General features: G+C 39.4%; 1 protein-coding gene across 4 annotated transcripts in view; it reads left to right on the top strand.

Annotated features, from left to right (window-relative positions):
* KIDINS220 (kinase D interacting substrate 220) overlaps positions 1-27434 on the top strand; it is a 176417-nt gene that overhangs the window by 127138 nt on the left and 21845 nt on the right. The window contains exons 23-27 of one of the 4 annotated variants that reach the window (XM_050950540.1): positions 4278-4456; positions 11705-11931; positions 17976-18086; positions 19072-19128; positions 24838-24870. In XM_050950540.1, the coding sequence (XP_050806497.1) occupies positions 4278-4456; positions 11705-11931; positions 17976-18086; positions 19072-19128; positions 24838-24870 (607 nt within the window). The remainder of the gene's footprint in view (positions 1-4277; positions 4457-11704; positions 11932-17975; positions 18087-19071; positions 19129-24837; positions 24871-27434) is intronic. The other 3 variants (XM_050950541.1, XM_050950542.1, XM_050950543.1) reach the window with 3 other exon arrangements.

The raw sequence follows: 27434 nt of genomic DNA, 5'->3' as shown, positions 1-27434 counted from the left end.
TTGGGAATTGGCTTGTGCTGTTCAGCTCTGCTCTCTTGTTTTGCAATTTGGTAGAAAATCCCTGAAGAGACATTGCTTCATTTTGATTATAAAGTGCTTCCTGGCTTTTCTTCTAGAACTACTTGCTAGGACCCATAATTGTGAGAACAAGCAACTGTAGATCAGGGATGCTCCCTCACTTGAGGCATTGGAGTGAATGTTATATGCATTGTATTGAGCATCACACAGTTTTTCTAATGAGTATTCATCTTTTGAAGAAAGCTACTGGAAATCCTAGGAACTCCAGTTGTTCCTACATGTTTTTTTGAGGGGAAGGGGGAGTGTTAGGGGGCTGTATTTTCTATAGCATCTGCTTGCTTCTCTAAATAGTGTTCATCTTGGCCTCACCATGCACTGTGTTTTTGCATTTTTTTCTTGGCCTCCCTCTATTACTGTGATTACCTCATTCGGTATCCTTTATTCTGAAAAGCATCATGTACCCCTGTGGCACTGTAATAAATATGACTACTACTAGATTTTTTTTTTTTTAAATGATCAGAATATTTAATATTCACCTGTCATGTAATTCAGATCACTATCTTCTGAGCTATTCAGAACCATTTAGTCAATGTGTTTAGAACCCATAATCAAAATAAGTGTTTGTAGGATTCTTGTGAGACTTTCCTTTGGCTGTCATAAATTTTAGGCCCTTTTTTTAAGGCCGGCCACTAAAGAGTAAGACGATTACAAACTAAAAAACACTGGAGCAAGTCTAACAGAGTCTGCTGATAGACAGAGTGACATTCACAGTAATAATTACTGTACATTACATGTTTATAATAGATATAGAGGACATGCTATATAATTTCTAAATATGAAAAATAGCTACTTTGTACACACAGCAACTGTTTTTAAGATAACATTTGAAAAATATTAGAATTGCCCAGCCGACTGTGAGTTTAAGGCTGTGGTGCCCAAACTTTTGCTGTTGCGCCACCCCTTACCAGGAACGGAATCTGTACGCGCCCGCCCTCCATTACTGCACAGTTGGCTCAGCAGAGCAGCTTGGGCTGAAGGAGAGCTGGAGGCTGAACTGGGAATAGGGGAGGAAGCTGGGGCTAGAGGCGGAACTGGCCTGGGGGAGAAGATGGAATGGGGGCGGAGCGGGGCTGTAGCTGGGATGGGGGCAGTCCCTCCCTACCTCTCATGAGCCCCCTGGAACATTCCTCCATGCCCTTCCCCACACACACACAGTTTGGGGTCCACTGATTTAAGGGCTGGAACTGTTGGGTTTTAGCTATAGATCACTTTTAAATGAGGAAAGAGCCAAAAATAATCCAACACACCTGATATATTTCTTTAGCTAGCTTTAAAATCAGTAATTTGTTAATTTAAAAAAAAAATAATTTAACGTCATAAAAAAGGCATGTAATGAGAAAAACCAAATAAATTATTACATTTCTATTATTGTATTATACTGGCACTACAGAGTGCTTGCTGTATTGGGGTCTGTTCCTGAGAGGAGCTCAGTATCCACAATTCCCACTGATTTTCAGTGAGAGTATCTGGGTGCTCAGCATCTCTTAGAAACAAGTTGTAAGCCATTGAAACAGTTAATATTCAGAGGGTTGAAAGTTTTCATTAACTCTTTGATGCCTTTGATTTTAAAAAAATTAATTACTTTTTCTGAGAAAATCCATCTGCTAAACAAGAATAATGTAGGCTTGGTCATAGTACTTGGATTTTAAATCTATTCACTTATATTTTAAGTATAAATCACTTTTAAAGTGCTTTGTATGCTAACCTTTTACATTTTTTATCTGAGAAATACAGGCACATATGATTTTTGTGGCCCTTTGCCAAAAGATTATCATTTACATAAATATCCCTTTCAGATACAATACAGAATAGTTTAATGTATTGAGCTCAGAAGGTTAGAAGATAGACTTCAGTCTGTAGCCCAGCAGTGGGTTATTGGCTTCTGAACAGTAGCATTGTTCATCGTATTCAGAACACTGTTCACATTCAGGCTTAAGCAGAGCTGGCATTAAAATTCATCTAATTTGTTTCATGTGACTTGTCAGCTGTATGTTTTATTTAAATCGCCTTTTCTTTTGGCATTTTTGTTTTGTAATTTTAAAAAGCATTGAAATGATTAGGCTATATCTTACCTGATCAATCTGACCATTTTATGTTTTGTCAGTTGTCACAATATGTTAAAATGTCCCATTAGTTTTATATTTTTGTGCTTCTTTAAAAGAGGTCACTTTTGTTTTATGTTTCTGAATATATTTGATTAGATGCATCTAACCAGTCTTTTAATTTTAGTTTGAGTGGCAATTGTGTGTAAGAGTAAATAGAAGCTCTGTGCATTGAGGAACTAAATAATTTTTATTATATTAGAGAGTTTATACTTTATATTTGTTGTCAGATGCCTCTGTGGAGATTGAAGCATGAGCATAAACCCTAGCTTTATTTTGATGCTGCCTCTGACTTTCTAATTTTTTCCTCCTTTTTCTAGCACACAGTCTCTGTAGCTAACAGTCACCTCAACCATGATTTTTATTATTATTATTATTATTATTTATTATTTCTTGAACCTGAGTGAGAAGCGAGTGGTTGTACCTGGCTTGTCCAGTGAAATTTCCAATCTCCAATATTGCAGCTCAGTTAATTGAGTCTGCATCACTCCTAAAAACTTAACACTGTGATTTATCTACTGAGGTCATGATCTTGGAAAGACGTATACACATGCTGAACTTTTTGCTTATTTATTCAGGAAGTTTTAACAAGTTAACAAATCCTTGCCTGTAAATATCAGATACAAAACAACTGTTACAAGAGTTAACTTTTATGTGTAGAGACATCATACAGGAATATGATCAGATCTTTCTGTTTAACAGGATATTACCATGTTACATAGTGAGCATTATTACAACAGCGATAATATGTCATTTCTAGATATGTTATTAAATGGAGTGAAATACACGCTGAACTTTATGCACAGTGAGTGGTCCTGCTGGAGTCAATAGAGTTCTCATAGTTAAGCAGCAAAACTAAAGTGCTTAGTGTAAAGTTAAGCACCTGAGTAAGGCTTTACAGGATTGAGGCCTTAACATAAATACGAACATTTTAGAAGCTTTATTATGCTCCTTTTAAAGTATTTTTAAAAATGTATTATGTCCATTGCAGTTCTCTGGGGAAAAAAAAAAAAGTATGTTGTATTGAAATGTGTATTAAATTTTTGCCTTTCTTGTTATGCATGTATATATTCCAATAATAGTGATGTTATTATGGTTAAGATTCTGACAGCATTTCTGTAATAAAGCCTTTTCAAGTATAATTAGCTGTAAAAGTCGCCTGTGGAATAAAACTTTGGTACAAGATTCTAAAGTGAATCATAAAAATAAAAGATATCTTTAAGCTAATGATATAACCCGAAACTCATTGGATATAGTTAAAATGACTTGAATTTAGATATTAAATATTTTTCCTTCAGACATATAGCAGTGTATGTGAAACACAAGAGACTATTAGTATATTTTTGGGCGGAGCCACCAGTTAGCTAGCTGTGTCATGCATAATGGGTATAGACTGAGTGAGACTGTGCTGTTTTTTTGGAGACTGTGTGAATTAAGGATGGAGAGAGAACCCTTAATCGTAAAACTTCACAGTTGGTTACCAAGATTAGAATGGATGTTTAAGTTTAATGCTTCCAGATAATTTCCTCATCCAATGTATGTAGTATGACATTATCCATATGAAGGTTATTGCATTCTACATGTAGTGCTTGTCCTATCACAGTGGAGAACTATCTGAAGTATGGAACTAGCTTATATAGGTCAGATGAATCTCTTTTCTGGTGAAACACTGGATTTTTCTTAAAAAGTAATACCAAGTCAAAGTGTGTGCAGAAAATGCAGACATACCCTAACTGCTGTATGTCAGTTCTGTGCCCCAAAGGTTTGGTGTCATGGATGTGATCAGGAGTGGCTCTAGGTATTTTGCCGCCCCAAGCATGGCAGGCAGGCTGCCTTCGGAGGGTCCACTGAAGCCACGGGACCAGCAGACCCTCTGCAGGCAAGCTGCTGAAGGCAGCCTGCCTGCCGCCCTCATGGTGCCGGCAGAGCGCCCCCCACGGCTTGCTGCCCCAAGCACGCACTTGGCGTGCTGAGGCCTGGAGCTGCCCGTGGATGTGATAGTATGTATTGGGGTAGCATTTGAAATGGAAATACTACTTTCTGATAAATTTGACTTATTTGAAGTTTACCTAACTGTCTGGTATTTATTTTCTTTAGAATTTCAAAGAATATTCCAACAACTAAAGATGTTGAACCTCTGCTTGAAATTGATGGGGACATACGGAATTTTGAAGTATTTTTATCTTCACGGACACCAGTTCTTATAGCACGTGATGTAAAAACTTTTTTGCCGTGTACTGTAAACTTAGATCCAAAGCTACGAGAAATCATTTCAGGTGAATGTTTTCAGATAAAATGAAAGTGGAAAATTGTATTATAATTTTCTTCATTATAGATGTTACTGCTTGGAACAATCAGTACCTCTGAGTTAGTAGGTTTGTACCATTTGTGCCCAGAGGGATTATTAGCTCATCTTGTCTGACGGTCATACGCCATTAGGTTTCACCCAGTGATCTCAGCATTGAGACCAGTGAGTTGTGTTTGACTAAAGCATATATTCCCTATCAGTTTTTCCATTATATTGCATAGGATTGATGTTAGACTAACCAACCTGTAGTTACGGGCTCTCTTGGTTGTTCTTTTTTGAATATTGGCACAACAATAGCTCTCTTTAAGTCTTCTGGAATTTCCCTGGTATTCCAAGATTTATTGAAAATTAGTATTAATTGGGCCAGAGATCTCCTCAGCCAACTCTTTTAAGACTTTTGGATGAAAGTTATCTAGGCCTGCTAAATGTTTATCCCTAGCAGATGTTTAACATCCTTGTTAGTTACTAATGGTCTGGAAGGCACTTCATTAGTCTCATGTGAAACAAGCATGTCATCCTGCTTCTGTCCAAATACAGAACAGAAATATATGTATTGAACATATCTACCTTTTCTATATCAGTATTAAAAGTTTTACTGGCTCCATCTTGTAATAGGCCTTATGCTATTTTGTAGGGTCTCTTGTTTCTAATTGTGATAGAGTGCTAGGTTAAAAGGCTTGAGTCAACACTCTTCAGAGCAGCCCCAAGCAGGCAAAGCAGATTGGAACTGACTATGCAAGTCGATGCCTCTAATTTGTGAGCGGTGCTGGACAAAAAGGCCAATTAAACCATTAGCCAAGAGCTCACAAATAGGCACAGGAAGGAAGAGCACAGGTGGGAAACAAGCAGTAAGAGGGAGAGAGAGTTTACTCTCTCTCTGCTTGGGAAAGGTCTTAGGTATGCTGTGAAAGTATTGGGATGCAAATGTAAATAAACTGCACAGGGTGTTGAACCAGCAAAAGTATGTCCGCATCATTTGTGGACTGAGACAGAGGCAGGACCAAGGTGACGCTGTAACACATGGGGGCTTGTCTGGGGCCTGAGCCAACGCAAAGATTTGGCAGCCTGGGCAATGGAGGAGACCCTTCAATGGTTGGTAAAACAACACGAGGAGATGCAGAAGGCCCTACAAGGTTTTCAACAATTCTACCACCTGGAGAGAGAGGCTTTGCTTGCCTGGCAGGCAAAGCAGCAGATAAACTTGCAAGATTTTGTAAGGGAACAAGCCAACATCCAGCAGCTGCTCCTACAGAAGGTGCTATGTAAAATGGGCCCTGCAGATGACCCACATGCATTCCTTGGCACTTTTCAGAGGGTAGTCATGGGTGCTGGATGGGATAGAGCAACCTAAGCCCTGCGGTTGGCTTCCTGTTGGTCGGGAGAAGCCCAAGTAGCCTCTATAGCCCTGAATGAAGAACAGGTCAGAAAATATGAGATGGTGATAGCAGCAATCCTGGATCAGATGGGGCTGTCTACTAACAAGTACCACCAAAAGTTCAGATCAGCAAGGGAGACAGGAGGTTCATGGCCCTGGGCCTTTGCTCAAATGTTGATGGACTGGGCCACCCACTGGTTGAGGCCTGATACCCAAACGCTAGCAGAAATAATGGATGCTCTGGTATTAGAGCAGTTCTTTCAGCGCCTCCCTGAGACCATGTGAGTGTGGGTCAGGTGACCTCCGCCAGGCACAGTGAATGCTGCTGTGAAACTAACAGAGGAGTATGCAGAGAGAGACTTTCCCAGGAAAGATGGACGAATATATAAGGGTCCAGAGCAGGGGAGGATGGCTAGAGAATCCACAGCAGGAAGGGGCATAGATAGGAAGAAGGAAGAACCCTGAAGAGTTCCAGCTGTGGCTCGGCCCCTTATTTGCTACCATTGTGAGCGATCTGGGCACAAAAATGGAACTGCCAATTCATGGATTATGGCTAGGCCAGGGCTGGAGGGAAGAAAAAGGGACAAAAACTGTCTACCATTTCAGTGATGGTGGGGAGGAAACCCCAGAGAGGCCTTGTGGATACAGCCTCAGTTTGCTCTCTGGTCCGGAGGGAGCTGGTGAAGCCTCACTGGATAACTTGAGGAGCAACTGTGGACATAGTGTGTGTCCATGTGGATGAACAGCATTGCCTTATAGCTCAGGTGCCCCTGGAGGTCCCGGGGAGATTTTGGTGGAAACAGGGTGGGGTAATGGAGTGGCTGCCTTATCTAGTTGTCTTGGGCACAGACTGGAGTCCCTTCCCCACTGGGAAGCGAGGTGGTGGGAGCAATCTCATGTTAAGAAGAAGAAAACCAGGGGGGAGACAGGAAAGGAACCCCAAAAAAGGAAACACAAAAGACCCCTAGACAACAAAGCCTGAGTCAGGAGGACAAGAAATGTCCCCAGGGATGTAAGGAAGGAGGGAGACAGACAGCCCAAACTCCTTAGCAGAGGTAAGGGGACCAAAGGACCTCTCTGCAACACAGCTCCCAGGAGAAGAAATCCAGGTGCAATTAGGAGACTTGAGGGAACCTAGGGCGTAGATTTTTCCAGATGTCTTCAGTTTCCCGTATCAATTTTCTACACTTCCTAATTTCTAATTTATATTGTTTGCTATCTATTTTCCCCTTTTTCCGTTTGTCATATACAGCTCTACCTCGATATAACGCTGTCCTTGGAGCCAAAAAATCTTACCGGATCATAGGTGAAACCACGTTATATCGAACTTGCTTTGATCTACCGGAGTGTGCACACACACCTCCTGCCCCGGAGCACTGCTTTACCGCGTTATATCCAAATTAGTATTATATCGGGTCGTGTTATATTGAGGTAGACGTGTATTAGTTTTTGTTTTATTTCTAATTGCTGTCTTCACTTCACCCCTGAATCACTATTGGCAGCTATCCTTTTTTGTGATTGTGGTATTTTGGCCATCTGATGAACCCTTCTTGAAGAACTCCCAACTTTCTTTCACATTTTTCTGTCTAAATATTTACTCTTAATCAATTTCTCATAATATTCCTTGGCTTTGGGAAACTAGCCGTTTTGAAGCATCAAGTATGTATGTTACTGGTTGGGACTGTCCTCTGTTTCTCCATATTGGACGAAATCAGGTCATGATTACTGGTTCTTAGAAGGCCATCAACTTGCAGGCCAGTGATTAATTCATATTTATCCATCATAATGAGGTCCAAAATAGTTATTTTGTGTTTGGTACAATACCGTTTGTGTTAGAAAAGTTGCTCTACTCCAGAGGACCCCAAACTGTGGGGTGAGCCCCCTTTATGGGGATGCAAAGGAATGTTTGGAGCAGGTACGGGGGGCCTGGGCCAAGGCTTGGGGGCAGGGAGGGAGTGCCCCCCCCCACTCTGAGCTCTGCGATGGCTCTGGCTCCCGGCTGCGGGTTCATTCACAGCCACAACTTTGGCCCTCGACCACAGCTCCCCTCCACCTCCTCGCCTCGGCTCCAGACCCTAGTCCTAGTCCTGCCTCCACTTCCAGCTCCATCCTCAGCCCCTGGCCATGGCTCTGTTCCTGGACCTGGACCCAGACCCACCCCCAGCCTTAGTCCCCTTACCCCAAGCTGTGCGTCCCCCATCCCGAGCCGGGGCCCCACTCTCAGCCTTGACTGGCGGGAGCAGACGGGGTAAGGGAGAGGGGGTGATGGGGAGCACTGCTCTACTCCTTTTCCAGAGTCTACTAAGCTTCATTTACTCAGGAAAAGAATGTGTTCACTGATCAACAGTATATAACTGCCACATTTTGCTTGTGACTGAAAAAAATGGAAAGTCATGTTTTTAAAACGTACTGGTAGATGCTGTTAATATATCTGAAGGAAAATGTATTAGTGAGCTTTGATGTTAAGTTATCCTGGCCTGTTATAGCTGACATAAAGAATCCATGCCAGACACTGATTAAGAAGAATCTATGGCTGTGGACAGAAGAGTAGGCCTCCTACCCCATGGCAGTGGGGTAGCAACCCTCCCTTGTTCAGAATCCTACAAAAATGGTAATGAAATCCTTTATGGTTTTTCATTATCATTTCCGATGAGAGAAACAACGGAAATTAATAATCCACTTTTTCTAGTGTTTGATTATCAGAAGTATTGAGCTTTCTTGCCTTTGAATGTAGAATACAGTGTTTTTCAGGAAATAGGTTGACTTCTTTCTTTCCTTCTCAGAGACCAGAACAAATGATGTATCCGAGTATTCAAAATATATTGGGGATAGAAGATTAGGCAAGGCTCCTACCAAATAAGTACGAATGGTCATACTGGGTCAGATCAATGGTCCGTCTAGCCCAGTATCTTGTCTTCCAACAGTGGCTGGTTCCAGATGCTTCAGAGAAAATGAATGGAACAGGGCAATTTAACAAGTGATCCATTCCTTGTTGTCCAGTCCCATTTTCTGGCATTCGGAGGTTTAGGGACACCCAGAGCACGGGGCAGTGTCCATGAGCATCTTGTCTAATATCCATTGATTCACCTACCCACCATAAACTTATCTAATTCTTTTTTGAGCACGGTTACACTTTTGGCCTTTACAGCATTCCCTAGCAACGAGTTCCAGAATTTGACTGTGCACTCTATGAAGAAGTACTTCCTTTTGTTTGTTTTAAACCTGTTGCCTATTAATTTCATTGGATCACCCTGGTTATTGTGTTTTGTGAAGGGGTAAATAACACTTCCTTACTCACTTTCTTCATACCATTTGTGATTTTATAGACTTCTGTCATAGCTGCCCTCCCCTCCCCCCCCAGTTGTCTCTTTTCTAAATTGAACAGTCTCAGTCTTTTTAATCTTTACTTGTATGGAAACTGTTCCATACTGCTAATAATAATATTGCCCTTTTCTGTACTTTTTCCAATTCTAATATCTTTTTTGAGATGGGGCAAGCAAAATTGCAAACAATACTCAATGTGTGGGCGTACCATGCCTTTATATAATGGCATTATGATATTCTGTCTTATTATCTATCCCTTTCCTAACACTCTGATAGCTTTTTTGACTGCCACTGTACTTTGAGTAGATGTTTTCAGAGAAGTATTCACAGTGATTCCAAGATCTCTTCCTTGAGTGATAACAGCTAGTTTAGACCCCATCATTCTGTGTGGATAGTTGGCATTGTTTTCCAATGCTTATTACTTTGCATTTATTAATACTGAATTTCACTTGTCGTTTTGTTGCCCAATCTCCCAGTTTTGTGAGATGCCTTTGTAACTCTTCGCAGTCAGCTTTGACCTTAACTATCTTGATTAATTTTGTGTCATCTGCAAACTTTGCCACCTCAATGTTTACCTGTTTTCCCAGATCAGTTTATGACTCAGCTATTTACCTCTCTCTGTGAAAACTGACCATTCCTACCTTTTGTTTCCTATCTTTTAACCAATTACTGATCCGTGAGAGGACCTTTCCTCTTATCCCATAATTGCTTAGCTTGCTTAAGAGCCTTTTGTGAGGGACCTTGTGAAAGGCTTTCTGGAAAATAAGTTCTGCTATATCCACTGGATCACCCTTTCCACATATTGTAGACACTCACAAAGAATTCTAATAGATTGGTGAGGCATGATTTCTCTTTACAAAAACCATGTTGATTCTTCCCTGACATATTGTGTTCATCTATGAGTCTTTGATAATTCTGTTCTTTACTATGGTTTCAACCAATTTGCCTGGTACTGAAGTTAGTACTGGCCTGTAATTACCAGGATCGCCTCTGAAGCATTTTTTAAAAATAGATGTTAGCTACCCGCCATCATCTGGTACAGAGGCTGATTTAGTAGTTCTGAAATTCCATATCTGAGTTCTTTCAGAACTCTTGAGTGAATATCATTTGGTCCTAGTGACTTATTACTGTTTAGTTTATCAGTTTGTTCCAAAACCACCTCTATTAACACCTCAGTCTGAGACAGTTCCTCAGATTTGTCACTTAAAAAGAATGGCTCAGGTGTGGGAATCTTTCTCTCATCCTCTGCAGTGGAGACTGATGCAAAGAACTCATTTAGTTTCTCCACGGTGTCTTTGTCTTTGCTGAGTGCTCCTTTAGCATCTCGATCATCCAGTGGCCTCAATGATTGTTTGTCAGGCTTCCTGCTTTTGATATCCTTAAAAAAAAAAATGCTATTAGTTTTTGCGTGTTTTGCTAGTTGCTCTTCAGATTCTTTTTTGGCCTCTCTAACTATACTTTTACACTTGACTTGTCAGAGTTAATGATCCTTTCTGTTTTCCTCATTTGGATTTGACTTCCAATTTTTAAAGGGTATCCAATCACATTTTACTCTGTTTGACTCTTTTGCTGTTTTTATTTAGGGTATACATATAGTTTGAGCCTCTATTGTGTTTTTTTTTAAGTTTCCATGCAGCTTGTAGGCATTTCACTCTTTTGACAGCTCCTTACAATTTCCACCTAACTAGCCTCCTTATTTTAGCATACTTTCCCTTTTTGAGGTCAAATGCTACTGTGGTGGGATTTTTTGGTATTTCCCGCCCCATTAGGATATTAAGTTTAATTATGTTAAGGTTGCTGTCACTGGTTCAGTTGTATTCACATCTTGAACCAGATCCTGTGCATCATTTGGAACTAAATTAGGAATTGTCCCTCCCCTTTGGATTCCAGGACTAGCTGTTCCAAGGAGCATTCATTAATGGTGTCTAGAAATTTTATCTTTGCATTCTGTCCAGAGGTTATATATACCCAGTCAATATGGGGATGGTTGAAATCCCCTGTTGTTGGGTTTTCAGTTTTTGTAGCCTCTCTAATATCTCAGCATTTCACAGTCACAGTAATCATCCTGATCAGGTAGTTGGTAGTATATTCCTACTGCTATACTCCTGTTGTTCAAGCATGGAATTTCCCTTCATAGAGATTCTATAGTATAGTTTGATTCATTTTAAGATTTTTTACTCTATTTGGCTCTATGCTTCACATATAGTGCCACTCCCCCACCAGCACAACCTATTCTGTCATTCCTAGATATTTTGTATCCTGGTATTATCATGATGATACTTGTTTACTATCTTGTTGTTCTGATGTTTTCTTGATTGGCTTGCCCATTTCTTCAGCTGGTTTCTCATACATGACAATCAAAAGCCTTTGGGACTACCCTAAGTCCACTGTTTGTTTGTTTGTTTGTTTAGCATACTTAAGTCCAGTGAATTGACAAATAATAAAAGGAACTTAAAACTAAGCACTTCATTGAGTCCCTCTCCTTTCCTCATCTTGTATACATATTTAATGTTTCAGATGTTCGTGCTGCAAGAGATCAAATGAATATTGGAGGATTACCATATTCCACAATGCCCTTACCTGAGGCACCAGCCAGAGCATCATCCGTGTTCAGTCAGCCTTCATCAGTCTGCTCTTCATCCACTTCCTTCAATGGGCCTTTCAATGGTGGAGTTGTATCGCCACAACCTCATAGCAGCTACTACAGTGGCATGACAGGACCTCAGCATCCATTCTATAATCGAGTAAGTAACCAATTAACTATTAAATCACACTTAGCATGATTTAATCTTGTAATATTGCATAGCTAGTCCTGTAAATGCTTAAAGGAAACCCCCCCCCACCACCTAAAAAAAATACCCAATAAAAAGAGATAATTGCAGGAAAAAATGGTAAAACTTGCAGGGATGGTCACCCATCTACTGCAATCTAATGGAAAAGCGTATGGAAAATTGAAACAAAAGGGCAAACTTTAGGGAAAATGTCCTTTTAGTTTGAGACACTATTAAATAGTGGGACACAGCAGAAATTTTTTAATAGTGGGTGTATCAGGGTTGGCTTTTTATTTTTCAATACACAATTACTAATACAGTTAATTTACTTGGGTGCTGTCTCAGTATGGCACTGACAAATTGGTCTGAAATCAGAAAATGAAGTTCAATAGAGACAAGTGCAAATTATTTCTCAATTAGGAAGAAAAAATCAAATGCAAAACTACAAAATGGGGAATAACTGGCTAGGCATTAGTTCTGCTGAAAAGGGTCACAAATTGAATGAGAGTCAACATATTCTGGGGAATATTAACAGGAGTGCTGTATGCACTGTTGAGGCCCCAGCTGAAGTATTGTGTCCAGTTCTGGATACCGCCCTTTGAGAAAGATGTGGCCAAGGTGGAAAGAGTCCAGAGGAGAGCAGCAAAAATGATAAAAGGTTTAGGAAACCTGACCTGTGAGGAAAGGTTAACAACGCGGGCTTGTATAGTTTTCAGAAAAGAAGACTGGGGTGGGGAAGGACTTGATAATGGTCTTCAAATATAATAAGTGCTGTTATAAAGAGGATGGTGATCAGTTGTTCTCCATGTCCACTGAAGGTGTAGAATGAGAAGAAGTCAGCTTCCTAATCACTGGAGATTTTTAAGAACAGGTTAGACAAACACTGATCAATTATGCTTTAGGTTTACTTGGTCCTGCCTCCGTGCAGGGGCTGGACTAGATGACCTTTGGAGGTCCCTTCCATGATTCTGTAATAAACAGGCACATGGAAACAGAAAGTAAAGTTGAACATATTGATTTCTGCATAGCTGCATAAAGCCACAGACGAGCTACCCCCTCACATAAGTGTGAAGGAACTCAGGGCAATGTGCTTGGCAAGCGAGGTGTTACTCCCACAGCTTGTGAGCAAGACGGTGCAAGTGTTGGCGGAAAATATAGCAGTGATGTTCTATGTCAGTAAGCAAGGAAGGCCCCATTCCAAGATCCTTTGTCAGGAAGCCCTTCGCTATGGAACTTCTGCATGACAGTCCATCCACACAGAGGCCATGCACCTCCCAATGGAAAGGAACATGCTAGCAGATCGCCTCAGCAGGTTCTTCTCCTCTCACCACGAGTGTCTCTCCACACAGAGGTAATCAGTTCCATTTTCCAGAGGTGGAGGACTCCCCAGGTGGATTTGTTCACCACAGCGCAGAACAAGAAGTGTCACCTCTTTTTTGCTCGGCTGGAACAGGGGCACTGTAATCGATGCCTTCCTCCATCTATGGTCAAGCAGCCTGCTATGTGCTTTTCCAGCAATCTCTCTGGTTCACAAGGTGCTCCTGATCGCTCCGGCACGGCCTCACCAGCATTGGTTTGTCATGCCCCTAGACCTAGCAGTCACAGCCCAATGGATTCTCCCTCTGACTGGACTTAATCTCACAGGATCAAGGGAGGTGCCTCTATTCAAACTTGCAGGCCTACACCTCAGAGCATGGCTGAATCCACAGGAGAGGGAGTCCTGGTAGTAGCTCTCTGGTAGGTAGTAGAAAGCTATCTACTAGGGCTGTGCTGTGCTCCAGGCTTTGCAGCTTACCAATGTACACATCTAGTCCCCCAGTTCCCTACCTACAAGCTGGACTCCAGGTCTGGTTCTTGGTTCATCTTCGTTGAACAGTGGACAGAGCATGCACCGTGATCCAATTAACTTCCTCTTATCGGGAAAGCTGGAGAGCAAGAGGTACCTCTGGACTGGTCTCAGCAGGTCAGGAAAACAGAAAATATAATGTCGGAACTCAAGCTGCAGCAGGATGGCATTACAGGGCCAGAAAGAAAAATTTCATGGCTGTGGAATCATGCAGCCTACTGGGCCTGTATTAAGATGGTTGGGAGAAGACCCTCATCACATCTCTGATGTATGGTTTACAGGCTGTCTGCAAACTTGGGAAGCCAAAGTTCCTCTGGTTCCACTCAGTATATATTTATGGTCATCTCATGTTTTCAATGTTATTCCTGCGACCATAAGGGCTAGAAGCATCCTATTTTTTAAATGGAAGCTGAAACTGTGGAGCGAGAGTCTACAATGGAGAGCTAATTCCACAGTTGTGGAATCATGGAATACTTGAGCCCAGGCTATTCCCAGGCAGTAAAAAGCATAATTGCAAGCAGTAAACTCCCCCGAGGGCGATAGGAAATAGTGGGCCATGGAATAATTTTTGACCAATTTCTAGGTTGTGGACCAAAAAGAATAAAAAATAGTGATTGAATCAGCCTCTGCTATTTGAGATGACCTTCTGTAGAGGGAGGAGAATCGGGCCCTTCTGCCCAAGATGATCATTCGCCATCTCACACAAGCAAGTTCTTCCCATAGTTTGAGGTAGCTAGAAGATTTTTTGAGAGGGAATAATCATTTTAAATTCAAAACTTCACATAGTTCAAGAAGTAAATTCATATAATTCAAGAAGTAACATATAAACTCTGAAATAAAATTCCTTCTCTTCCAGGAATAGATTGCTGTAGAATCCGTAGCACGTGGTAAATAGACTTTATTCAAGGTACTTTATGATATAATTTGGTAATAGTTAGGAGGTTTAAGGCCTAGATTGATACTTAGTCTTAAACCATTTTAAGAAGGGAAAAAATTTAAATGTTGTTTCTGGGAGCATTTTCCACAATTGTAACAGGAAGATTATTGTTCTCGGGACCTCAGGCATATTGCAAAATATTCAAGTCAAAGAGAGTAACTCGCAGTGAGAGGAAACAAGCATTTTCAGTTTGAATTGCTGTCTTCTGTCTAGCATCAATACCAAAGGATAGGTACTGTCACACATTGGAAGTGTGTGAGACTCTCTAGCTGGTAAACATGAGAGAGAGTCCAAAAATCAGTTCATCTTGCCACTAGGACAGTGGAGCCATTTGAGTTTTTCATAAACTACCCCATAGCTTGTCCCAGCTAAATAGCTGAAATACATTGGAGTTATCAGTTCTTTAGTTTTTGTTTCACTTCATTTACAGCTTCCTTGGAACCTGTATAAAGCGCACCAGTTTCTTAGTTCTTAGGTGAGGTTTTGGGGAATTTTCCAGCATTTTGGTTTTGGTGAGCTTCTGTAGAACCATAGGCCTGATTCCATCGTAACTTGCCTGGTTTTCTGCCAGTTAACCTGGTTGGCTGCTGGGGAGCCCACTCTTCCACACTCCATGGCTCCGGGGCAGCTCAACCATGCAGACTGTCTGGGCAAGGACCCCATGGCTTCCAGGGTCCATGGCTCTGGGCAGGAGTAGAGTCGAGTCCCCGGATGCTGTGCTTGGAGCCTGGAAGGCAAGTTCGGTGCTATGACTTTAGCAGAGGCTCTCAGGAGTTAGGCTTCTGGCTCCGCAGCAGGGACTGTGGCAGCTCTGGGAGGCCTGCAAGCCTCCACTGGAGCCAAGACTCTCAGGGATCCCTGATCTATTGTGGAGGACTTCCCTGACTCTCCAGTGGGACTCCCTGGACTGTCCCCAGGGTCCTGGGGGCATGAGGAGTCTTTGGGAGTCAGGGAAACCAGCTGCTCCACTTCATTTAGGAAAAATTGAACCAAAACAGTTTTGATTTTTCCAGAATGAGAACATTCCAGAATTTCCTTCCTATGAGAAATTTCTAAACTTCTTGTTTTGAATTTGAACAGTAATTCCTTTGACATGTTGGCATTTCCCATGGTATAGAAAATTTGGAGTTTCAACCAGTTCTAGTCTATGATCCTTTTAAATCCTTAGTGATTAGATCCAAGTGTAAAATGCAGAGGCATAACAATTGCTAGCAGTAGATGAGTGCCTGCCACCTAGTGATAAAGTGGTGTACTGTTCTTTGAATTTTGTCATGTGCAGGAATACAGGCCCAATAGTGTGGATCTATATAGATGCTACAGCACTGTCAGAGAACAGCTGTAAGATGGTAAATAATTTTTTTAAAATGTTTAAATATAAAATATGTATGCAGTGTAGCTATAGTCATGTTGTTCCCAGGATATTAGAGAGACAAGCTGGGTGAGCTCGTATCTTTTCATTGGACCAACTTCTGTTAGGGAGAGAGGAGAAGCTTTTGAGCCACATAAAGCTTCTGGCTCAAGAGCTCTGTGGCTCAAAAGCTTGTGTCTCATGCCAATAGAAGTTGGTCCAATAAAAGATATTTCCTCACCTACCATGTTTCTCTTAATAATATAAAATAGGAATTTTCAAAATGAGCATATGTACAAAGTATAAACATATTCTGAAAAATTATGGAATGGTTTCAAAAGAGTGTTGGTTCCTGGAAACTAAGATAGATTATTTTTTATCTTTTTATTTTATTTAAACACGTCAGTCTTAAATTGCATGGCTCTATAAGAAAACTGAGAAGGAAAGTAGTGAAAAAATAATTTTAAAGGCACACTGCAGCACTTTTATAAAAATATTAAAAATTGGGATCAGACAGCACATTAAATGTGTAAACTTTAAAATTACAAATGTATTTACAGGTCAAAACCAAGTATGTTGCAATGTTTGAAAAGCAGTTTCTACCTATCCTATCTGCATCGTCAATTGCAGGATTCCATATTTTGTACGTCTACAGTTGCTGTATTTGCATAACACACTGATGGATAACAATCCAAACATAATTGGGGTGCTGGTGTAGTTGGTGGTATTGTCTGACAGTCACAGATCAAATACAGAATCCTAAATTTGGTCATGGTATGTAAATAAAGGGGAAACTGTTTTTGAATACTTTGTTTTAAAACGGGAAATGTATTCGTAATTTTGAGGTCTTTATCTACTTTTGATTACCAATGTATGAGGCAGTCATCTGGAAGACTAAGCACAGATCTGGAAGCCAGGCGCTCCTGAGTTCTAATTCTGACTCAGCCACTGGCGTGCTTTATATGTTTTGCAAGTTACTTAACATTTGTCTCCTTAAATCCTATCTGTTTGTTTTTTTAAGGAAAAAGAGAGAGATACTTGCCTGATCCACAAGATTGTTCTCCACCTTATATTTTTCAAAGCAAGAAACATTTAAAAATAATTTTAATAAAACTTTGTTTTATTGTTGTCAAAATTTACATTGATTTAAAATATTTTTGTATTAAGAACTTACATTTTGCATACTTGTAGCTTTATAGCATCATAATGTGCTTTAAAAATGCAAAAATCTAAACTAAAAATTGAACGTGATTGTATTAAAATACTTTAAAAATAAAACAAATTAAAAAACTGGTAGCTTTAATGTCTGGTCTCTTATTTATTAAAACAAAAAAAAATTGGATGCAACAAGCAACATAACTTCCACTGTTATGTGCCATGCACTCCATTTTCTGTATAGTTCTATAGATATCCAAGTGTGATGAATAGTCTGAAGTTTTGCAAACTGTAGTGATCTCTTGTTCCCTGTAATTGTAAGTTGAAGAGCTTTGTGATGGTGAAATTAATAGAAGGACGAAGCGGTTTTTTTTTATTGCTCTGTCCACTCCTCCTGCCCTCTTCCCCCTCCCCCAGACATTGCAATGGGACTTTCAAAAGCGTTCAGCATTCACCTTAAGCTGTTCCCCTTTGAAGTCAATGCTAAAACTCTTATTGGCATTAGTGGGTGCAGAGAGGTCAATACTGAGCAACTTTGAAAAGCTAACTCTAGAGCTTTTGATTAAGTAAAAGATAAATAAAGCTTTTAGTATTTGTAATTTATAATTTTATTAAATGTAGCATTCTTAAGCAGAAGTTGTATTTTGTTGAAATAACTTTTCTTTTGATTTTTATTACATTTTGATTTTGTGTAATTTTGTCCTTTTTTTGTTACATGTTTCTTTCCATAGCCATTCTTTGCCCCATATATTTACATGCCAGGGTACTACCCTGGCAGTTCTCATCACATCTCACGTCCATCACTAAAAACGGGTTTGTCCAGAGATCAGAACAATGGCCTAGTAAGTATTTTGAAGGACAATTAAAATACTAACCTAAAAAATAAGAATACTGAGTAATACAGCAATAAGGTTGTTAACTGCAATATAGTAATACACGTTATATTTTTATAAATAGATTTAAGAAATTAAGGTATTGCTAACATGAAATGTAAAATGTATTTTGTTTTTACTTTTAGTAAATACCATATAGAGAGTGGAAATTAATTCTAACATCCACAAACCAAGATTAGAGTAGTTTTTACTGACACATGAGATTGGCAGGGATAACTTTTTAGTGAAAACACTTATTTCCTGCTACCGTAAATAACATGATGTGACTTAGTAGTATGACACAAACATCTGTACTTGTAACTTTATATCTCACTTTGCAAAATATTGTAAAACACTTCTATATAGATAATATATCTGTATAATATATAACGAAAGACTAGGAGAAAATATAGTTGCATTCTATTGCTTTTCATAGAATGTGGGATATCAAAAGGTCAAAATAAAATAATTATTAATTAAAAGGACCGCTTATTTTAAATTGTTTTAATTCAAACTAAAACAAAATACATTTTATGTTCAATATACATCAGTTATAGTTTTATGTTTAAAGTACATATGGTTTATATCTTACATTTACATTTCAAAAGCAAAAATAAGTTCTAAGCTTTTTTCTAGGTGCATATAGAAGTAAAAATAAAATCCCTTTTTAAAGATTTTCATATTTTACTGAAATAGATTGGTGTTCAAAAGAGAATTTAGAACTGAGAAAGCCTAAGAAAATAAAAGCCTCGTTTGACAATCACTTTAATACTAGAATATTGATGCCTTTGAGCATAGCTTTAAAATATTTTTAAATCTTTTTTAATCATTTCAGTAAAACAAATGTTTCTGTGAAATAATGTATTATTGTTAGACTCATTTCCATTCATTGTTTACTTCATATTTTTGAGCCCTTAATCATTTTACCCAAACCATAATATTTTGTTGTTGTTAGGATATTATCAAGGAGGATGCTGATGAGGGGCTTTCTTCACCCACAGACCCCTCAATGGTAAATGAGTAGTCATGTGGTGTGGAAATGTAGCATCTCATTGCTTTGTTAGCAGTAATGAGTCTGCATTGATTCTAACTGCAGTTCACTAACACTGCATCAGTGGCTTGGTGGGCAAATAGAGTAGTTGAACACTAATAAATGTAGTTTGTGAATGAATTCAAGAGCTAATATTTTACTTATAAGACCTACTGTATTATTTTCCCCTTAGTCTCCCCTGACCTTCTCAGTAGCTATGAAGTAGAGAGTCTTCAGCTACGAGTACACTGTCTTCAGTCTTCAAAAGCAGTTCCAGGATGGTTAAAAGGAGTGGGGAATGGCAGTTGGCCATTCATTACTTAGTTTTTAGAACTGAATGGCTGAATCCTATCCTCTTCTCTTTTGTTCCATTATCCCAGCATAAAGCTGCTGCAGTTGTTACAGCATGAAGCAACTTTATATGAAAATAACAAAAATCTGCTGTATACAGTAACTCCCCACTTAATGTCCTCTCGCTTAATGTTGTTTCGATCTTACGTCCCTGCTCAGTTACAGAACATGCTCCATTTAAAGTTGTGCAATCCTTCACTATAACATTGTTTGGCTGCCTGCTTTGTCCACAGTTGGCAGCCCCCTTATCAGCTCCCCTACGCCCCCCCCCCAACGCCTCCTGTCCGCCGGCAGACGATGTGGATCAGTGCCTTCCCCCTCCACGCCCCTCCCCGCCCCGGCCACGGCAGTCAGATGGCTTGCAGTGTTCAGGAGGGAGGGGGCAGGAGCAAGGGCATGGTGCGCAGGCTCCCCCTCTCTCCCCTGCCTTCCGAATGCTGCAGGCAGAAGACAGGGGAGAGGGGGGGAGCCTGCACACCGAGTCCTCACTCCTCCTCCATCCCTCCTGCCCCCTGAACGTCACAAGCCAGCTGATTGCCGTGGCCAGGAGGCAGGGGAGGGAGGGGGAGGAACAAGTCCTCCCCCCCTCCTATCTCCCCCCAGCGACCAGCTGGCTTGTGGTGTTCAGGAGGGAGGGGGAGTCTGCAAGCTGTGTCCTTGCTCCTCCCCTCTCCCTCCTGAATGCTGCAAGCCAGCTGACTGCAGTGGGCAAGAGGGAGCGGGGAGGAGCGAGGACATGGCATGCGGAGTAAATGGGGGGAGGGGAAAGAAGAGGCAGGTTAAGGGTGGGGGCTTGGGGGAAGGGGTGGTGTGGGTGAGCCAAGGGTTGAGCCCCCCGCCTCTGGTGCTTGCAGAGTAGGGGAAGCTGTTGCTGCGCAATGTGCTTCTCCTAGCCTACAGCACCTTCAGCCTCCTTGCCTGCCTCATTGTCTCCAGTGCCAGTGGGTGGTGCCTGTGTGGGGTAAGGCAAGGCACCTCTCAATTATAGTACTGTACTATACTGTGTGGCCAAAAAAAAATTTCCCTGGAACCTAAACCCCCACTTCCCCCATTTACATTCATTCTTATAGGGAAATTGGATTTGCTTAACATCATTTCTCTTAAAGTTGCATTTTTCAGGAACATAACTACAACGTTAAGTGAGGAGTTACTGTATCATAATCATATTCATGAGCTAGCATGTTAAGGTCTACCGTTTACTCATGAATAAGTTAATCTTAGAATTTTATGTTCCACAACTTTAGTCTTTATTTCATTATAAATATTCATACAAAGATATCTTCCTTTATATGTGCCTGTTTTTAACCCTTAATTATGGAAGACAATAGAAAACCATTCCTGGCCATCAAGCTCTGGTGACTGCCAACACAAAAGGGTTAACATAGTTTTAACCATTATCTTAATTGCTTTATCCTGTTATCTGCAACAGCCTAAATGTGTTACTTAAGGTATTTTTTGTTTTTCACTGATGCAAGAAAAGGTTTGCATAAATGTCTTTTTTTTTAATTATGCAACAATAGGAAAAACAAGAATTCCAGCATAATTATGGCAACAAACACCAAGCCTGGATTAAAATAACATGAATTAAGGATTTTATAAGCATGGAATGTTTCTCATTCTTTAACTAATGCTATTGAACCTACATATAGCAGCATTCAAGATCATATATTGTTCTGAAACCCTGTAATATTTTGATCAAAGTGTAACATTAATGGAGTAGTTAAAACCCTGATTCTGAATTTTGTAGTGCTTGTGTATTATTTTGTTTTAATACTTGATTGTCTTCTCCTCTGTTCTGTGTGAAGGAGGCTGGAAGGGCCCTGTTATGCTTCCCTACCTTCCCTAATCCTCTGAAAGCCCTTCCACAAGTAGGCTCTGTCAGTCAAGGTAATACTGACCTTCCTGGCTTTCTGGTTGAATTTCTGTGGAAAACAGAAACAATATTACTCAATGTCTTCGTTTTCCATTGATTTAACCATGATGGAAAAATTGAACTGTTTTCATGCTTCCTTTGAGTACAAGATGAATTCTTCAGAGTTGTTACAGGCTCAATAGAGGTGTTTGAGGCACTTCAATTATCCACAAATGATGGATACAATAGACTATAATAATTCTGTCCGAGTATTTAGGGAGTCCTTAATCCATGCATCTTTGCCACTATATATGATGATAGCTTTTACTTATTCTTTAATGCACGGATCCATGCATGCAAAATAATTCGGTGTACTAACAATCCTTATGAATTTTTTAATGAATACCAACTACTGTGAATGGTTTGGTGATCTAATAGGAATACCGCATGGAGGATTAAAGCTCAGTCTTGATTCCTGATTTTGACATGGCCTAGAAGCGTTGATTTATCTAGCCCTGAGTAGAGAAGAGACGCTCCCTTGACTTGCTTTTTAGTAAGCTTTTTTGGCCAATGCAAGGAGCTGGTATCTCTGGAAGACCTGTTTTTTCATATGGGTCAAAAATTCTGTGAATTGGCAGAGCTGTGTGGAGAAAGTCTTGTCTCAGTGCAGGGGGCTGGAGTTAATGACTTTTCAAGGTCCCTTCCAGCCCTACATTTCTGTGATTCTACAGTTGCACAATACCTCTTCATGTTTTGTGGCTCCTGCCATTGATGTCAGTATGTCAATAAAGTTAATCAGTTTTTTAACCCAAAATCTTAAAATCTTAGAGCCTGATTCTGGTCTTTCCTACACCTGTGTAAATCTGAAGCAACATCATGGAAATTAGTGGACTGATGGTAGTGTAAAACTCATGTGTTTAGTCTTTTTTGTGCATTATGTTGTGCAGAGTACGTTGTAGGCACTTGTGTATATATATATTTCAAACTTGTATTTTGTGTTCCAGCCCTATCTAGTCCATAATTTTCATGGTTTTCTGGAGTAGTGGGTAAAGAATACTGTTAAAATTCCCTGCAGGTTTAATGCTGGTTCTCTTTAGTAAATTAACTGATTTGGGGCCTGATCATGTGCCATTGAAACAGAATGGAAGCTTTGCCACTAACTTACAGGGTATTATAATACTGACACTAGCTGTACTTTTGTCTTGGAGTCTCCAAAATATCTTTTTCACAACAAATTTAGTATTCTTTAGTCTTCCAAAATCCAAGTAGACAGGTAAGCAGTTTGTTGTGCCAGTAGAGTATATTGTGGTATTTTTAATGAAACAGTCTTAACTTTTGTTTTCCAGTAGCACTCATGATTTTCTAGGCACTCTTCTGACAGCAAAGAAGGCATAATCTCTGCCTAGTCTAAACAGTTTGTCACCGGATTGTAATATGAACAAGATCTGTGTTATCTGTTATGCTTATAAGAATCACATGGGATCTTTTCAGGGGAAAAGGCAATATGCTGTGTTTTTTGAAAATATAACAGCGTATGCATTCAATCACACACACACACACACTGGTCTTAAAGTTACCAGTCTGTCATAGCACAAGTCAAATCTAATGGCCAGTTAGATAGAGCACAAGTGAGGAGCTGGGCTCTGTTGGTCACGATCTGATGCTCCGAGGCTTTGCAGGATGGAACCCAGAGTTCTATGGCAAAACCCCCAGCTTTATACTTGTAAATTCCCACTTTAATCTATGGATTTTGCAATGTCATTTTGTAATCATTAGTCCTTAAGTGGTGTTAATCTTGGGGTTTTCAGCAGTTAGCTCTTATTTGTTGTCTCGCCTTGTGGAGCGGGGGTGTTTGCCTCACCTCTGAGGTTGTTAATGCTGCTAACTTATTTAGCATCAGATAAAATGGATGTTTTCTGATTGTTTCCTGCTGTCTCTCCAACTCTCTCACTTCTTCTTGACCATCTGGACCTTTGTGATGGCTTTCACACTCATCCTTAACCATGCACACATCCTTTACTCACACTAAACAGTTTTACAGAGAATTTCAGACTGGGTTACATTTTAGAAAGGGTTATATGGTTACTAAAGGGATTACAAAGGAACCTTACACAACTTTGTTTACAATGCAAATAAGAAACAAGACGTTATAGCAAATTTTATTAAAGTAAATGTTTGAAATGAAATATACACAGGTTGAGAGGGAAGGTACTGTACATCTGGGGTCAGGCTTGGGTTATGGAGGGTTACAGATATCATTTGCAAGGATGAAAAGATACATACATATCGCATAACCGGCATAGACCCAGATTGGGTTGTAAGAGTTTTTAAAGTGTCAGTGGATAAGTGGGCTCGGGAACGCCACCCATGGAATGAATAAGGAGTCCAAGTCAATATCAGTGGAGCGGATAAGTACATGGGTGGGGTGCGTCCCTCGGTCCGTCAGGGAAGGAAATGAAAACTTACCCTAAAACAAAAGGTGACCATAATCGGCCATAAGAACTGTTCTGGTCTGTTCCTGCCTTAACATCAGTTCAGACACAGGCAGCCTGTCTGATGTGTTTCTACCAGTGACCCCTTAGGCCATTCCTTTCTGCTGTTCAAAAAGGGTACTGGTAGGCTATGGTTAAATCATACATCAATACATGCTGCATTATTATATCCTTCATTCTAAATTATCCAAAATACAAACATAAAATCCTACTACTACATATCTACCCACATATATCATGAATCAAGTTAGCATTACTAATTGCACTTGTTAGGATGGAGCATGCCTCAACATAATTGTATTGTTTTAAAGATGTTTTCCCTGTTGCATGAAATCAATGCCTTGAGGCATATAATGTACTTTCATTGAAGTGGCCCTAAAATGGACCTGTGCAAATCATATAATTATGCATAAACCCTGCCTATCCTTTAAAAATAATGAAGTGTTTTTTTTTAATGGATAGTTCTTGGTATGGTCAAAGGATGTAGCCTGGGAAGTGTGTCACTTATTCTTGCAAATGTTGTTAATGTGGAATTAATCCCCTTAGAATGCGAACTATAAACCCTATTACTATTTATTCTCAAAATCTACCTTTTCATCTCTGTTTTCCTTGCTTAGCTATGAGGACTTTAAAATTATTCAACAAATAATGGTGTAACCTAATTTTGAAATGACAAAGGAATTTTAGGCTGCAAACCAATGTTATTCACAGTAAAAATGATGCAGATCTTCCCTCTGTCCTAGGATATTAAACTTCAACAAGTATTCATCTGCTTTTTTATGAGTACAAAAGGAGCAAGTCACTTATCAGAAATATCTATCTTAAATGTTTTATTGCAGTATAAAAAAATCTCAGTATACTAACTTTGTATCATAAAGCTAGTTTTACATTCACTGTTTTTAGATTAATATGAATGTCAATTACATCTTTAGACATTTTTGATGTTCACTTTAAGCTTCTGTCTTTTTTCATTCTGTTTTTGTCCCTTTCTTGAAGCTGTGTAAATCTGGGTTAAACAAACAGAAACAGGTACAGCAACTTTCTATGAATTGTCATTCACTTATTTGATGGAATCATTGCAAAAGCTCTTCATGCTAGACTGTCTATAAATTAATGCTCATTACTAGCCGTTAGGTTTGCTTTGACAAGCTGCTTTTAGCTTTTGCATGGCAAATATTTTTCAGTGTAATGTTCTCTAAGATGAAAAATGTCAGTTTAAGTACAGTTTTAATTCACTTACATGATGACATTATCCCTAAAGCAATTACATTATTTATTCTTCAGGCAGTGTTTTTATAAAGAGTGATTTGGATTAATGTGTATTTATTTCAAATAGTTTATACTTTAACAAAAATCTAAATATTTCAGCATTTTCCCATATAATTTTTGATAGAGAAAAATGCTTTTTTCTAAACTAACTCTTAATGCATGCAGAAATAATGACTTGCTCTTCACTGCTAAAATATTTTGATTTAATGCAAGAATGCCTATTCCATCTTAACACTGTGTGAAATTTCCTTCTCTATTTCTTTGTGGTAATCTACAGATACTATATTTGATAGATTCACAGTTCACAAACTGTTGAAACTCTTCACATTGTTCTTAGAGTATTTATGTTAGCAACACCATTATAAAATAGTTTTGGTCATAGTTTATGGCTGCCATTTTTCAAATTATAATAGATTTTTCCACTAAAGTATAATTTGAACTAACCAGTAAATTGTGATTATGGGTGGATTAACCTAGTTCATGCTTTTCAGCATTTCTTATTCACTACATTCTTTGTAAGAATATTGTTGAGAAATCACATTGGAATAGGAAGAAGATTGGAATGATACATCCAAATATCTCTAAAAATTTCTGAATTGTGCTGACTACTTGGATAAAAATTTAAATATCAGAATGTTTAAAAATGTTATGATTTTTTGTTGCCTTTTTGGACAAGTTTCTCAAGCAATCAAGTCAAACAAACTTGTGTAAGTATAAGTTTTAACTAAGAGAATCAAAAAATTATTTTTGTTGTTTGCCTTCATGTTAGATTGCAGTTACCCTTTAGAACAGAAATGTATTAGTTTAAAAAAACCCATAATCTGTAGTTTTGTTAGTATTTAAATGCTCTATTTAAAACTATTTAGTTTTATTCATAAAAGAAACTGGAATATCTTTTACTATTTACAGCCCTTGAAATAATTATTAGATAATTGTAAATATCAAAAGTGAGTGTGTGGGTGGAGAAATATTAGCCAAAACTATTTGGTAAATAGGAGACTAAGAGGGCTAAGAATGTAAAAGTGATTATAAAAGTTAAGTACTGGAAAACATAAAGATTACATAAGAAGGAAATACAAATAATGCTCAAGTATTGCCCAATGTGCCTTAAACAGTCTCTCTTCTTGTATACCTAATAGCCTCTCTATTGTTTGAAATCATAAGAATAGCCGTACCAGATCTGACCACTAGTCCATCTAATCCAGTAGTTTATTTCCAGCAGTGTGCAGTGCCAGATGCTTCAGAAGAAGGTGGAAGAAAGCCTATAGTGTGGGCAGTTACATAGTTCAGAGGGAAAGCTGCTTCCCAACATTAATCAGTTAGTGATTGGCTTATACCTTGAAGTATATGAGGATTTATATCCTTTTAAACAAAAGTGAATTGAATATTGTCTAGTGTAGCTGTAGGTGTTCTCATTATCATGAGTAAATGTGATTCTTTCCTTGAATGTCTTAAGCTCTCTTAAAGGTCTCTTCAGCTCACCTTTGAAAGTGAAGTACTTAAATAAAGAGAAAAGAGAGAAACGTTATACAGAACATAAATACATTCATCATTGTTTACAAAGAATTACAGGTAAACGCTGATTAACTGAACTGTAGTTAACCAAAGCACAGTTTTGCATCTCAGAGTTTACCTGTGTGATGTTGAGCTTCTAAGCTTTGAAGAAGTGATGGACCTCCACAGGAGTTTAGCTTCAGTTCTGTGGGGCCTAGATGTTCCACAGTGCTGAAACCAAAATTCCATAAGCAGGAACTGTGAAGGCTAGGTGGGTGCACTGCTAATAGAACTAGCATTTCTGATGACTCTGGGGACATCTGGAGTAACCAGATTACAGATTGAGGGCTCTGCTTGTACCATCTTTCAGAAATGTCTCTGCCTGCTCTGCACTCTCCGTCCCCAGCACTCTGTTCTGTCTTGCACACAGATCTTAGATTTCTGTGCTCAGAGCTAAGCTTTGCAAGACTGCGCTCTGTTCCTGCAAAATTTAGGGGCTTTTGGCGATTAACATCATTTCTGCATGAGCTTTTGTGGGTGAATACCCACTTAGTCAGATGCATGACAAAGTGGGTATTCACCCACAAAAGCTCATGCTCCAAAACATCTGTTAGTCTATAAGGTGCCACAGGATTCTTTGCTGCTTTTACAGAGCCAGACTAACACAGCTACCCCTCTGATACTTGACATGGTTTCTGCAGAATTTCAAGAGTTCCACAGGGCTGAGCCCTTTGGTTAAGTAATCCTATGATTATACAGAGGTTTTGGATGTCCTCTGAGACCTCTGAATAATAATGGGTTTATGTGTGTTGGGTTATGATGCCAAAGGC

The sequence above is a fragment of the Gopherus flavomarginatus genome, chromosome 4 (assembly GCF_025201925.1).
Source record: "Gopherus flavomarginatus isolate rGopFla2 chromosome 4, rGopFla2.mat.asm, whole genome shotgun sequence".
NCBI classification, from domain to species: Eukaryota; Metazoa; Chordata; order Testudines; family Testudinidae; genus Gopherus; species Gopherus flavomarginatus.
This window is presented reverse-complemented; position numbering and strand designations above follow the sequence as displayed.